We start from the raw sequence: 12,850 nt of genomic DNA, 5'->3' as shown, positions 1-12,850 counted from the left end.
TTTTTTTTTTTTTTTTTTTTTTTTTTTTGTCTTTTTGTCTTTTTCCGTGTCCGGCAACGGGATTGCAACCCTCGGCGTTGCTCCCGCGCCTCGCTCAGCCAGTGAGCGGGAACCGGTCTGCATGTGGGATCCGAACCCTCGGGCGGGAGCGCTGCCGCGCTTCCCAAGCGGCGCACTTATCCAGTGCGCCACCGGGCCGGCCCCTATACCTGACCTTTTAATGATCGGTATCCCATAAAATTGGTGTGTGTGTGTGTGTGTGTGTGTGTACATGTAGTTGGAGTTACAGATTTATCATCTAATAAGCATATTTTGAGTCAAGTGCTGTGCTAAGGATACAGTGTTAAAAACATGGTCAAGCCTAGTGGTCATGGTCTACTGGGAGAAACATACTTGTGAAATTAGTATAATAAAAGAAAGTATGGTAAATGCACAGGTTACAGAGAAGAGGTGGTATTTCACCCAGGACTCATGGACATGAAGCAAGGAAAAAGAGAATGGACATAGTGGAGAAAATGTGTGCCATTTGAGGATCAGTGAGTTGTCCATTGTGACTGTGATGGATCTGACTGTGTCACTTCTCTGCTTTAAATCTTTCACTGGTTGCCCCAAAGCTTTCAATGTAAAGTTCAGATTTCTTAAACTAGCAGATAAGGTCATTATGATTTGTTTCTTGCCCACCTCTCTCTGGCATCATCTCCCGTCTAGGTATTCAAGATCACTTATATGCTTTGTGCATTTATATATATAGAGAGAGAGTGCTATTATTTATTTCTTTCTTTAACAAAACTTATTCTTAATATGTAAGACAACAGAAAGTATGAATTTTACTATAGTAGGTACCTATGTACGTACCACCCAATGTAATAAAACACTAAGTTCAATAAAACATTACAAATATAGTAGAAGCTTTTCAGTTTTTTTAAACTTTTTGTTTGTGATAATTGTAGATTCATAGGCAGTTGTAAGAAATAATACAAAGAAATACTGTGTACCTTTCATCCAGTTTCCCCCAGTAGGTAATATCTTGCATAACTATAGCACAATATCACAATGAGGAAATTGACATTCATACAATTTACCGATCTTGTTCATATTTCAGTAGTTTTACGTGCACTCATTTGTGTGTGTATTTAGTTCTATGTTATTTTACCACTTTATAGATTCATGCATTTGCCACTACGATCAAGAACAGTTACCATAAGCAGCCCTTGTACTGCCCTCTTATAACCATACCCACCTCCCTCTCTCCTCCATTGTCCCCTCTCCCTAACTCCTGAAAACCACTAATAAATGAAATGATACAATATGTAATCTTCTGGCATTAGCTTTTTTAATTCCACATAATTCCCTTGAGATCCATCCAATTTGTGTATATCAACAGTTTGTTCCTTTTTATTACTGAGTAGTATTTCGTTGTATGGACATACTATATCCATTTACCCATTGAAGGACATTAGGGTTTTTCCAGTTTTTGCTTATTACGTTGGACACACACACACATCGAATATAGGTCCTTGATGGTTATATGGCAAATATTTTCTTCCAGTCACTAGAGCTTGAGAATTAAGATGTGTATAATCAGTGTGCATGAAACCTTGTACAGTAGTAGCATCAAAAATAATACAATACCAGGGCTGGCCAGTTAGCTCAGTTGGTTACAGCACAGTGTTGTAACACCAAGGTCAGGGGTGCAGATCCCTGAACCTGCCAGCCGCCAAAAAAAAAAAAAGAATAAAATAATACAGTATCAATTTAGGAATCACCATGCAATATTCAATAATATTTGATGAATTCACATAGTGGCTAATCAAAGATTAATGCTATATGAATGAAATAACAGTGTAAAATTAAAATGGTAAGGGCAGTAGGGACTTTTAGAGTCATATGAATATGTCCTAATGATGTGAATCAAGAAATTGAGGCACCTAGATTTCCTGGTCATCCCATGTATGATTTATTTGATAAAAGTTTTAGCAATTTCACACTTACTAGTTGACATGCAAATAAGAAGTAATTTTGGATATTCCCAAGTCTCCAAGTATAGATTCTGAAATATAGCATAGAATGACAACATAGATCTATACAGAATACTTTCTCATCCTAAACTAACTGTGGAATTTGAATTCTCTTCCACTCCCAATGTGTGTTCACATCAAGAAGATATCTACCTTCTTCCTATTTAAAGGGAAGCAATTTTCTACCAGGCCCTGAAGTATGGAATAGGAATTAGTCTTTGGACTGCTGCATTAGGGAGAAAACCTGGTCCAAGAAAGAAGCAATTAACAGCAGGCCCTGACAGCTGGAGTTAGCCCTATATCCAATAAACAGTTATCCCACAGACAGAATACCAGGATATCCATCCAATTAAGTGTGGCCTTGATATTGTGCCAGAAATTCTTTTTCCTAAGTTTCTGGCAGTAGTGTTGGTCTTTTATTTATGTAAACTGTTGTAAAATTCTTACCTTCAAATTAAAGGCTTGAAAATAAATAATATGAATCATTACCCACTTTAGTAGCATACTTATGCATTATAAAAATGTTTATATATTTTTAAATGTTAATTTCATTCTACCAATTTTTTTTTTCTTTCTTTCTTTCTTTTTTTTTTAAAGATGACCGGTAAGGGGATCTTAACCCTTAACTTGGTGTTGTCAGCACCACGCTCACCCAGTGAGCAAACCGGCCATCCCTATATGGAATCTGAACCCGGGGCCTTGGTGTTATCAGCACCGCACTCTCCCGAGTGAGCCACAGACCAGCCCATTCTACCAATTTTTATTTGATACTAGAGATAAATACTAAACTGTTTTTAAATTATCACAGGTACATTTTATGTTCATTTTACTAGAAGATATAAGTATTTAAAAACTTAATCATCAATAGATAGATAGGTTTCGTTTCCTTACTAAGCAGATTATAATTTTTTTTTTTAAAGATGACCGGTAAGGGGATCTTAACCCTTGACTTGGTGTTCTCAGCACCACACTCTCCCAAGTGAGTTAACCGGCCATCCCTATATAGGGATCCAAACCCGTGGCCTTGGTGTTACCAGCACCACACTCTACCAAGTGAGCCATGGGCCAGCCCTAAGCAGATTATAATTTAAACAGTTTTTTTCCCTAATGTATATTGCCTTTTTATGTGAGTGAATGGGATTGCAGGCAGTTGACATATCATAGAAAAATAGTTTTGAAGGCAAGGCAGCAGTAAAGAAGTAGAAATTATTAGAAAAGGGGTATAGCAAGACTGATAATTGTGAGTGCAGGTATTATATATTTTGTAGGCTTTTGATTTTTGAGGCTTACTGTCTAGTTTAATCTTAAATTTATTTTTCCGATAAACAGGGCTCCAAGATTCTGTGTTACTCATTCAGCCTCAACAAAATATGCTAGTGCTGAACTGAAATTCTGGCACCTCCGCCAAGAGATACCAAGGAAGGATATTGACCCTTTTCCACAAATGGCAACCCTGTTGCCATTAAGACCAAAATCTTGCCTTCCACAGATATCTGAGATCCAGGTAGGATATACCTTGATGCTTTGATCTCTATTAAGTTTATAGTAAAATAACCGTGTTTGAGCATTTGTACGCTGATACTTAAGTTTTATCATAAGCTTTGTTGTTGCTAATGCATACGCTGCAACAATTAGGAAATAAGAAAATGTACAGTCTGTTCTCCACCAAGCAGCCAAAGTGATTTTTTAAAAATGCGAGTACATTATTTTGCCACTCATCTGCTCAAAATTCTCCAGTGGCCTCCTCTCTCATTTGGTAAAATCCAGTCTTTATATAGCTCTACAAGCCCCTGCGAACCTCCTGACCTCATTTCCTACCACTGTTCTCTAACTGACTCCACTCCAACTACACCAGTCTCTTTGCTCTTCTTTGAAGAGATGAAGCAAAAGCCCCAGGGCTTTGCACTTGCTCTTCACCTAGCATGGAGCACTCTTCCTCTAGATGTCCATGTGGCTTGCCCCCTCACTTCCTTTAGGTGTCTGTTCAGATGTCACTTAGAGAGGCTATCCTTGGCTCTTCTCTATAAGCATACTTATGAGGAATAGCACACACACCCTCCGTCACTGTTTGTGCCCTTTGCCCTGCTTTATTTTGCTTTATTGTGTTTATGACCCCTTGATTTATCTGTTTATTGTATTTTACCTCTTACTAGAATGTAAGAGACTTTTGTTTGTTAACTGCTTATCCTCAGTGCCTACAACAATGCCTGGCATGTAATAGTTGCTTAGTAAATATAAATTGAATGACTGAGTGAGAAGTAGCAACAGCAGAATTAGAAATTGTGAGCAATCTTTTACATGGGGAAGAATAAAATAGCACAAAAAAAATAAAGGGGGGGGGGGGAGTCCAAAAAGAGAAGAAAAGTTAACTAACTTACAGAGAAAAAAAAAACCTACATACTTTGGCATCAAGATGCAAAAACTCTAGGTGGGAACTGCATTTCAGTAGTAAAGAGCCTTATTAATCTTAGTAGCCTTTAAAGGTGTCACAGAATGTTAACTGTTATTGGCCATTGTCACATACAACCTCTTCGAAAATTGCTTTATGTTCAGGATATCTTACTTTATTTTTTTTAAAAGATGACTGGTAAGGGGATCTCAACCCTTGGCTTGGTGTTGTCAACACCACGCTCAGCCAGTGAGCAAACTGGCCATCCCTATATAGGATCCGAACCTGTGGCCTTGGTGTTATCAGCACCACACTCTACCGAATGAGCCACGGGCCAGCCTAGGATATCTTACTTTGAAAGGCAGGAAGACATGTAGTAAAGTTTTTTAAAGTTTTACTTCTACAAGTAGTGTTTAGAGCTAGAGGAGCCTTACAATTTTTGTTAGTGGTTTCTTTTTTATTTAAAGATCTCAATTGGCTTCATTGTGATTCTAGAATCGGGAAACATTTCATTCCACAAGATAGAATAAGCGTTCCTGTCAGTGGTTTCTTAACCCTAGGCACCGTTAGTATCATCTGGAGAACTTTTGAAACATCCTGATGCCTGGGCTCCACTGTCAGACGTTCTGATTTCATTGATGTAGCATGGATCAGGGTCACTCTGGAAAATCAGGAGGATGGCTTAGAACCGAGGTTCTCAACCCTGCCTGAACATTAGAGCCACATTTTAGAACCTGCATTTTAATCACATTCCCTGGCAATTCATAGGCAAAGCACTGCTATAGGCTTGTGGTTCTCAAGCTTTAGTATATGTAGGAGTCACCTGAAGAGCTTGTTTATTTTAACAATTCCTGGGCTCTACCGAGAGATCAAAATTCAGTAGGCCTGAGGTTGGGGCCCAAGAGTTTGCATTTCCAGTAAGTTCTCTCCCTGGTGATTCTCTAGCTGCTGCTCTGGGGACACTTTGAGTTAATGTCACTTTAGTGCACTAATGTTTTTTAATCCATTTTTATCACATCTTCCTTACCTCCTTTTCACTTTGTGACCCAGTCACTAAGTTACTGCAGGAAGCATGTTGTGATAACATGTAAACATTTGAACAAACAACATTATCAACTGAGAGGTGGGGGGAAGAAAAAAATGAGTGATGTGGTTAATGACAGGAACTTGAATAGGAGAATAATACAACATGAAAGGAGTGGGGAGAGATTAGCTTGTGTGAAAAAGTGGTATAAACGTGACCTCTCATCTATTCTCTTGATTTGGCTCCCTGAGGATCATCATCATATGTTGTTGATGTTTTCCAGTTGGACAATGTGTTCTGAGAGCTGTCTTCTTGGCAGAAAATACTCTTAAGGAATAGAACTCAATTCCATTTTATTTTTCCCATTTTAGAAATTAAGTAGGGCTGGCTGGTTAGCTCAGTTGATTAGAGTGTGGTGTTAATAACCTTAAGGTCAAGGGTTCAGATCCCCATGCTGGCCAGCCAGCACCACCCCCTGCAAAGGTATAATTTATATACAGTAAAATTTACCCTTCTCAGTGTACAGTTCTATGAATTTTAACAAATGTATACAATGTGTAACTACCATCACAATCATAATAAAAAAAACAAGCAGTTCCTTTACACCACCCTTTCCCTCAATTCTACTGTGCCCTTTTGTCAGGTTTTTTTTTCTTTTTTTTCCCCATCAGTTACTTTCTAGCTACTCTTCTTTCACCCAAGCCAACTCTAACGTAGTCCTTTTTCTGTATGATACACTTTAAAAAAAATTTTTTTTAAGAAAACTTTTTTTATTATTGTGGTAAAAACACATAACAAAATATACCATTTTAATAATTTTTAAGTGAACAGCTCAGTAGTATTAAGGATATTTACAATTTTGTGAAACAGATCTTCAGGACTTTTCATCTTGCAAATCTGACTCTATACCCATTAAACAACTACTCTCCTTCCCCTCCTTCCTCCAGCCCCTGGGAATCCCCATCCTACTTTCTATGAATTTGACTACTTTTGTATGATATACTTCTAATAATAAGATCAGCCTCATATGGCACCTCTCATTTGAGTGTTAATGCCATGCTATATCCTGAATTACTGACACAGATGTGAGTCCTGATACCTAAATTATACGTAGAACGTACTTAAGTAATTAATTTTGTTTGTAGAATTCTAAAAAAATTGTTAATAGTTTTTAGGTATGTAGAGTGTGTATAAGATTTTATTGTTTGTTCTGGATGCTAAAACATCATAAATATATTTTTTCTTCTCCAGCAATGTATATATAATATTCTAATGTAAGTTACAAAAGTTTTTTTATGTTTTTCAAATTAAAAAAATAATAAAACTACTGTAAATTTGGAAACTAGAGAAAGAGATAAATCGCTTCTGATCTTGTCTGTTTCTAGACAGCTACTTACTTTATTTTCTCTTAGGCTTCTTCTGGTGAATTTTTTGTTTTAATACACTACTTATATATTCTGATTATTTCTTTTAACTTCTTCATCAGTATTTTTCCATGTGTGTCATCATTTTCATAACCATTATTTTTACGTATGAAGGGTCTTCAAAAAAGTTTGTGGAAAATGTATATCATGAAAAACTATGCATAGATTGCAAAAAGTTTTCATATCAAAATAAGCTCGTATTAACTTATTATAACATGTCAGAACAGGATCTAGTTTGAGGCACTAAGCAGGATAAGACATCAGTTTGTAAAGAGCCCCTATCAGAGTGTCTGAAAGTGGACCAAGGGCAGAACGTCCACCTAACTGGGAAGGTATCTTAAGACCAAACAACAAGATAGGCCATTCTGTGTGGTAAAGCAAAAAATTTGATTATAGGGTTACTTACATACAGGGTGATGGGTTAAGTGGACAACGGCCCAAGGGCATATGCCAAGCTTCTCTGTGCCATCTCCTGGCTGAGCTCAGGTTTATATGGGCAGTTCATAAACAAGTTTAACATAACTAGCTCCAGATGGTTGATGCAAGCATCCAGGCCAGCTCCTCACCACACCAGTACTTAACCATTCCTTCTTTACAGTTAGCAGATTGTTCCTATCTATTATTATAACTACCTCACCCCTAGTTACTGTATACCTTTATGGGCAAGGCTCTCACAAAGACATAACACATGGTAAGGGGTCAAGATGGAGTCAGTTATGCTCATAGTCCCACACAGAGCAACATGAATTCTACTAAAATTGAAACAAGAACAAACATCAAATTTATGGTTAAGCTTGGGAGGAAGAATGGTGAAATCATTGATGCTTTATGAAAAGCTTATGGGGACAATGCCTCAAATTAATCAGCAGTTTACAAGAAGATAACTCATTTTAAGAAGGGAGAAGACGATGTTGAAGATGAAACCTATAGGGGCAGATGACCACATCAATTTGCCAGGGAAAAATTCATCTTGTTTATATCCAGTTGAAGAGGACCAATGATTACTAGCAGAAACAATAGCCACCACCACAGACATCTCAATTGGTCTAACTTACACAATTCTGATTGAGAAATTACAGTTGACCAAACTTTTCACTCGATAGGAGCCAAAACTGTTGCACCCGGATCAGCTGCAGACAAGAGCAGAGCTTTCAATGGATATTTTTTTTTTCCTTTTTGTCTTTTTTACTGACCGGTAACAGGATCGCAACCCTCGGTGTCGCGCGCGTACCGGGGACCGGCAACAGGATCGCAACCCTCCGTGTTGCGCCCGCACTGTGCTCAGCCAGTGAGCGGGAACCGGTCTCCACATGGGATCCGAACCCTCGGCAGAAGCGCCACCACACTCCCAAGCGCCGCACTCTCCAGTGCGCCACCGGGCCGGCCCTTCAATGGATATTTTAAACAAGTGGATCAAGGTCCTGAAACATTTCTTCAAAGAACTGTAATAGGAAATGAAACATGGCTTTACTAGTATGATTCTGAAGACAAAACACAGTCAAAGCCATAGCTACCAGGAGATGGAAGTGATCCAGTAAAAGCAAAACTAGATTGCTGAAGAGCAAAGGACATGGCAGTAGTTTTTTTAGATGCTCAAGGCATTTTGCTTGTTGATTTCACAGAGGGCCAAAGAACAATAACATCTGCTTGCTATGAGAGTATTTTGAGAAGCTTAGTCAAAGCTTTAGCAGAAAAATGTCCAGGAAAGCTTCACTAGAGAGTCCTTCTCCACCATGACAACGCTCCTGCTCATTACTCTCATCAAACACAGGCAATTTTGTGATATTTTCAATGGGAAATCATTAGGCATCCACCTTACAGTCTTGATTTGGCTCCTTCTGACTAATTTTTGTTTCTTAATCTTAAAAAATCTTCAAGATTTGTCCTTAGTTAATAATGTAAAAAAGACTGTATTGACATGTTAAATTCTCAGGATGCTCAGTTCTTTAGGGATGGATTAAATGGCTGGTATCATTGCTTACAAAAGTATCTTGAACTTGATGGAGCTTATGTTGGGAAATAATGTTTATATTTTTTATCTTTTACATTTTCTGTTTTTTTGTTTGTTTGTTTTGTTTTTTTGGTGGCTTGCTAATACATGGATCGGAACCCTTGACCCTGGTGTTATAACACCATGCTCTAACCAACTGAGTAAACTAGCCAACCCTATTTTTATCTTTTAATTCCATTTTTCCACACACACTTTGTTTTTGGTTTTTTGGTTTTTTAGTTGAAGATCTCAGTTGGCTTTAGTGTGATTCTAGAATCAGGCAACATGTTATTCCAAAAAATAGAATAAGTGTTCCCATGAGCCGGGCAGAGGAAGTTGGTTTTATACACAGAGAAAGGATAAACAAAGCAGAAACAAAGAACACAATGCAGATTGGTCTTTCCAGTAAGTTGGGGACAAGAAGACAGAACAATAGGAAACATCAGGTTACTTCAGGCTCTTTTGTGTGAGGATTAAAGCAGAGAGAACTTCATTATCATACCTATTGAAGATTTAAAGTGGCATGTTCAAGAAATTTGGATGTTATCTTTCTCTTGGCTTCTTTGAAGGTCAGACCACAGCTTATGTGACATGGAACTTAGGAGGGGTGACTTCATTTTGATTTTCAGTCTGGTCTTTTGGGACCTAGTAAAGGAACTTAGTCCAAAACAATGGCCTCCTATAATTTTTATTTAACAATTCTCCCCTTTGGGTCAGGCTCTCTCATCTAGGTGAAAACTAAAGGCATTAGCACTATTCTCAGTTACCATCATTCTGGGCTTCCAGTCTTAGCATGCCATTCATAGATTAAGGTGTCCTCATTATCCTGTATTTCTTTGCATATTAGTTGCTCCAGCCTGTCCACAAAGATTTCGAAGTCCCCTCATATTAAATAATGTTACATTATGTACATTCCATACTTAGATAATTGTTTGTTTCTCCTCCATTTGGACATTAAGTTGTTCATACTTTTTTGAATCATGCATGTAGCATCTCATATTCTGGATTTAAATGAACTTTTATCATAACGCATTTTTTAGAATGGGGAAAGTAAACATGAAAATAAAATGTCCAAAAATGGAAAGAAATAATGGTGTTAAGGTATAGATTTCTTCTTCTTCTTCTTTTTTTTTTTTTCTTAAAAGATGACCGTAAGGGGATCTTAACCCTTGACTTGGTGTTGTCAGCACCACGCTCAGCCAGTGAGCTAACCGGCCATCCCTATGTGGGATCCAAACCCGGGGCCTTGGTGTTATCAGCACCACACTCTCCCGAGTGAGCCACGGGCCAGCCCCTATAGATTTCTTCTTATGGACCAAGGCATCTTGGTTTGCTGTTGGATTTCACTCTGCTGGATGCATAAAAGTGGGAGTTGGAAAGGAGAAAATTTCTATTCTAGTGGGAAGTATGGTAGAAGGTAGAGTGAGGGAAAAAAATCTTACAGTGATCAAAACAAATTTGAGGTGTATGTGTAGAGCTATGTTTTATTCTCTCTCTTTTTTTTTATCATTTTGCTCATTTTTCATTTTGTTTGTTATCTTACCACTTTTTAGAAAGAGGAATTCAGTTTATTACAACCTCCTAAATCTCCCAAGAAATCACGTAGAGTAAAAACAGCAGTGCACAAATCTTGGAAGAGTGAGACTTTGTATCCAGTTTCTTCTGAGAATGATGTTATTGAGAAGGGGTAAGTGCAACTTTTTGTTGTCAAGGGCTTTTCTGCAGTAGTAAGATTTTTGAAGAATTTAAAAATTAAATAGATATCAAAAAACTAGTACACTGTTTTTTGTGTGTGGGGATTCTTATATTTCACTGATATGTATTAGAGACTTATACGCCTTATGCATACTCTAAATTAGGAGTGGAATTTCAGATATTAATAATTTTAAAGAGATGTTGCTTCGGTTTCTAGTCTCTTGTGAGCCAATCAAGAGTTCTCTGAGAAGATTGCCTTCTAATTCTTGTTTGGCTATATTCAATAATTCAATGTTTCTCAAATTTGAGAACTCAGAATACTCTCAAGAATATTTTATTGTTTAATATAGTATATCATTTTATTAATTTAGATTTGCCCATATATTTACTCTTTTCATTGTTCTTTATTTACAATAGGATTACTTTCTTTTGGCTTGAAGAATACCCTTTGGTATTAACTTGGAATAATTCTTTGTTTAATAATTTATTACTTCACTTTTATTCTTTTTTTATTGAGATAAAATTCACATAATATAAAATTCACCATTTTAATTATATTCAGGTATACAATTAGTGCTATTTATTCCCAAAGCTGTGCAACCATCACAACTATATAATTCTAGAACATTTTATCATGCCCAAAAAAAGTCCTATACTCATTAGCAATCACTTTGCATTCCTCTTTCCCCAACCCCCATGAGACGCTCTTTTCTATATCTGTAGATTTATCTAGTCTGGACATTTCATACAATTAGAATACATTTTTTACAATAGATGGCCTCCTTCTGTGTCTGACTTCTTTTATTTAGCATAATATTTTCAAGGTTCATCATGTTGTGTTCACTTTCATTCTTAAGTATTTTCTTCTGGATATAGAGTTATAGATTGGTAGTTATTTTCTTTCAGCGCTTTGAAAATATTGTATTGTCTTCTAGATTTCAATGTTTCAGTGTTTCTGTTGAGATATTGGCTGTCAGGCTATTTGTTTGAAGATAATATGTCTTTTTCTCCAGCTGCTTTAGAATTACTTTTTTTTTTTCTTTGCATTTTATTTTGATGTAGTTAGGTGTGGATTTCCTTTTACATAGCCAACTCAGGATTATTAGATCTGTGGCTTTCATGTCTTTCACCAGTTTTAGAAAATTCTCCACTGTTATCTCTTCTGATATTTCTTCTAACCCACTCTTCCTCTCCTCTCATTCTGGGATTCTGATTAAATGTAAGTTAGATTCCTCAATTTATCTTCTAATACCTTTTCTTCTTATTCCAACCTTTTGTCTCATTGTGCTTTAGTATTTTCTTTATCTTCCAATTCACTGTTTCTCTTTTTAACTGTATCTAATCTGCTGTTAATCAGATCTGTTTAGTTCCCAATTTCAGTTATTGTATTTTTTATTTGTATAATTTCTCTGGTTCTTTTATAGGTATGTTATTGTCATGTTTTATAGTTTCCAGTTCTCTGGTGCAATTCTGTCTTCTGTTTTATCTCCTTGATCATAGCTGTTTAAAGTCTGTGTCTGATATTTTTAATATCTGGAGCTCCTGTGACTCTTTCCATTGGCCTATTTTTAGCTCTTTTTTGTTCTTGTTGTCTGCTCTTCTGTCTTTTTTGTTCATTTCATGTTATACCTTTTGTTTGAAAAAGTGTTTGTACAATTTATTTGAGGCTTAGGTTTCACCTTATATTTTTCCAGAAGAGATTCTTTTTTTTTCTTTGCTTTGGCCAGACAACTCAAGTACTAGTAACTTAGGATTATTTTAACCCAATTCAAGGGATTTTTTTCTGAGCCAATGAAATGACTCAAAGTTATGCTACAGTATGTGCAAGGATTGGTTTACTTCTGATATTCTCTTTCTGCTAGGGCATAGTCCTTGGTGTTGAAGTGATTAGCGGTGTCCTTGACTCAGTTAAACATGCTACTAAGTGTACTAGATGCTTCTCATTATTAGCAAGCCCTCAGGAAAAACAGCCTCAAATGCCAAAATCACCTCTGAATTTTTATCCTCTGGCATTTGGCTCAATAATTTTTGACTACCTTGTTAGCACTCACATGCCTTCAATAAGATTTATTTTTGTGTTTTCTTCAGCTTACTTAGTTGTCTTCAGTGTGACAGTTGGACCAAATCACCTTGTCTTCTATTTCCAAAAGCAGCAGTTAATGAGCTTTGCTTGTGTCATAGCAATTAATTCTTACTGCATACCCGTGAAGAAGGCATAATCCTATTTTTTTCAGGTGGTGAAATAAGTGAAAAGACATACAGGCATGAATTGAGAGAAAAGTTGAATTTTGAAAACTATACATTGTTATG

The 12,850-nt window shown here is 36.8% G+C and overlaps 1 protein-coding gene across 1 annotated transcript in view; it reads left to right on the top strand.

Annotated features, from left to right (window-relative positions):
* The window catches only part of RGS22 (regulator of G-protein signaling 22), a 121,611-nt gene that overhangs the window by 39,646 nt on the left and 69,115 nt on the right, over positions 1 to 12,850 (top strand). Inside the window, exons 7-8 of the mRNA XM_008574778.1 lie at positions 3,348 to 3,522; positions 10,399 to 10,532. Of these exons, the coding sequence (XP_008573000.1) occupies positions 3,348 to 3,522; positions 10,399 to 10,532 (309 nt within the window). The remainder of the gene's footprint in view (positions 1 to 3,347; positions 3,523 to 10,398; positions 10,533 to 12,850) is intronic.

Source organism: Galeopterus variegatus, unplaced genomic scaffold (assembly GCF_000696425.1).
Source record: "Galeopterus variegatus unplaced genomic scaffold, G_variegatus-3.0.2 Scaffold1103, whole genome shotgun sequence".
NCBI classification, from domain to species: Eukaryota; Metazoa; Chordata; class Mammalia; order Dermoptera; family Cynocephalidae; genus Galeopterus; species Galeopterus variegatus.
Note: the sequence above shows the minus strand (reverse complement) of the source record. Positions and strands in the feature narration are given on the sequence as shown.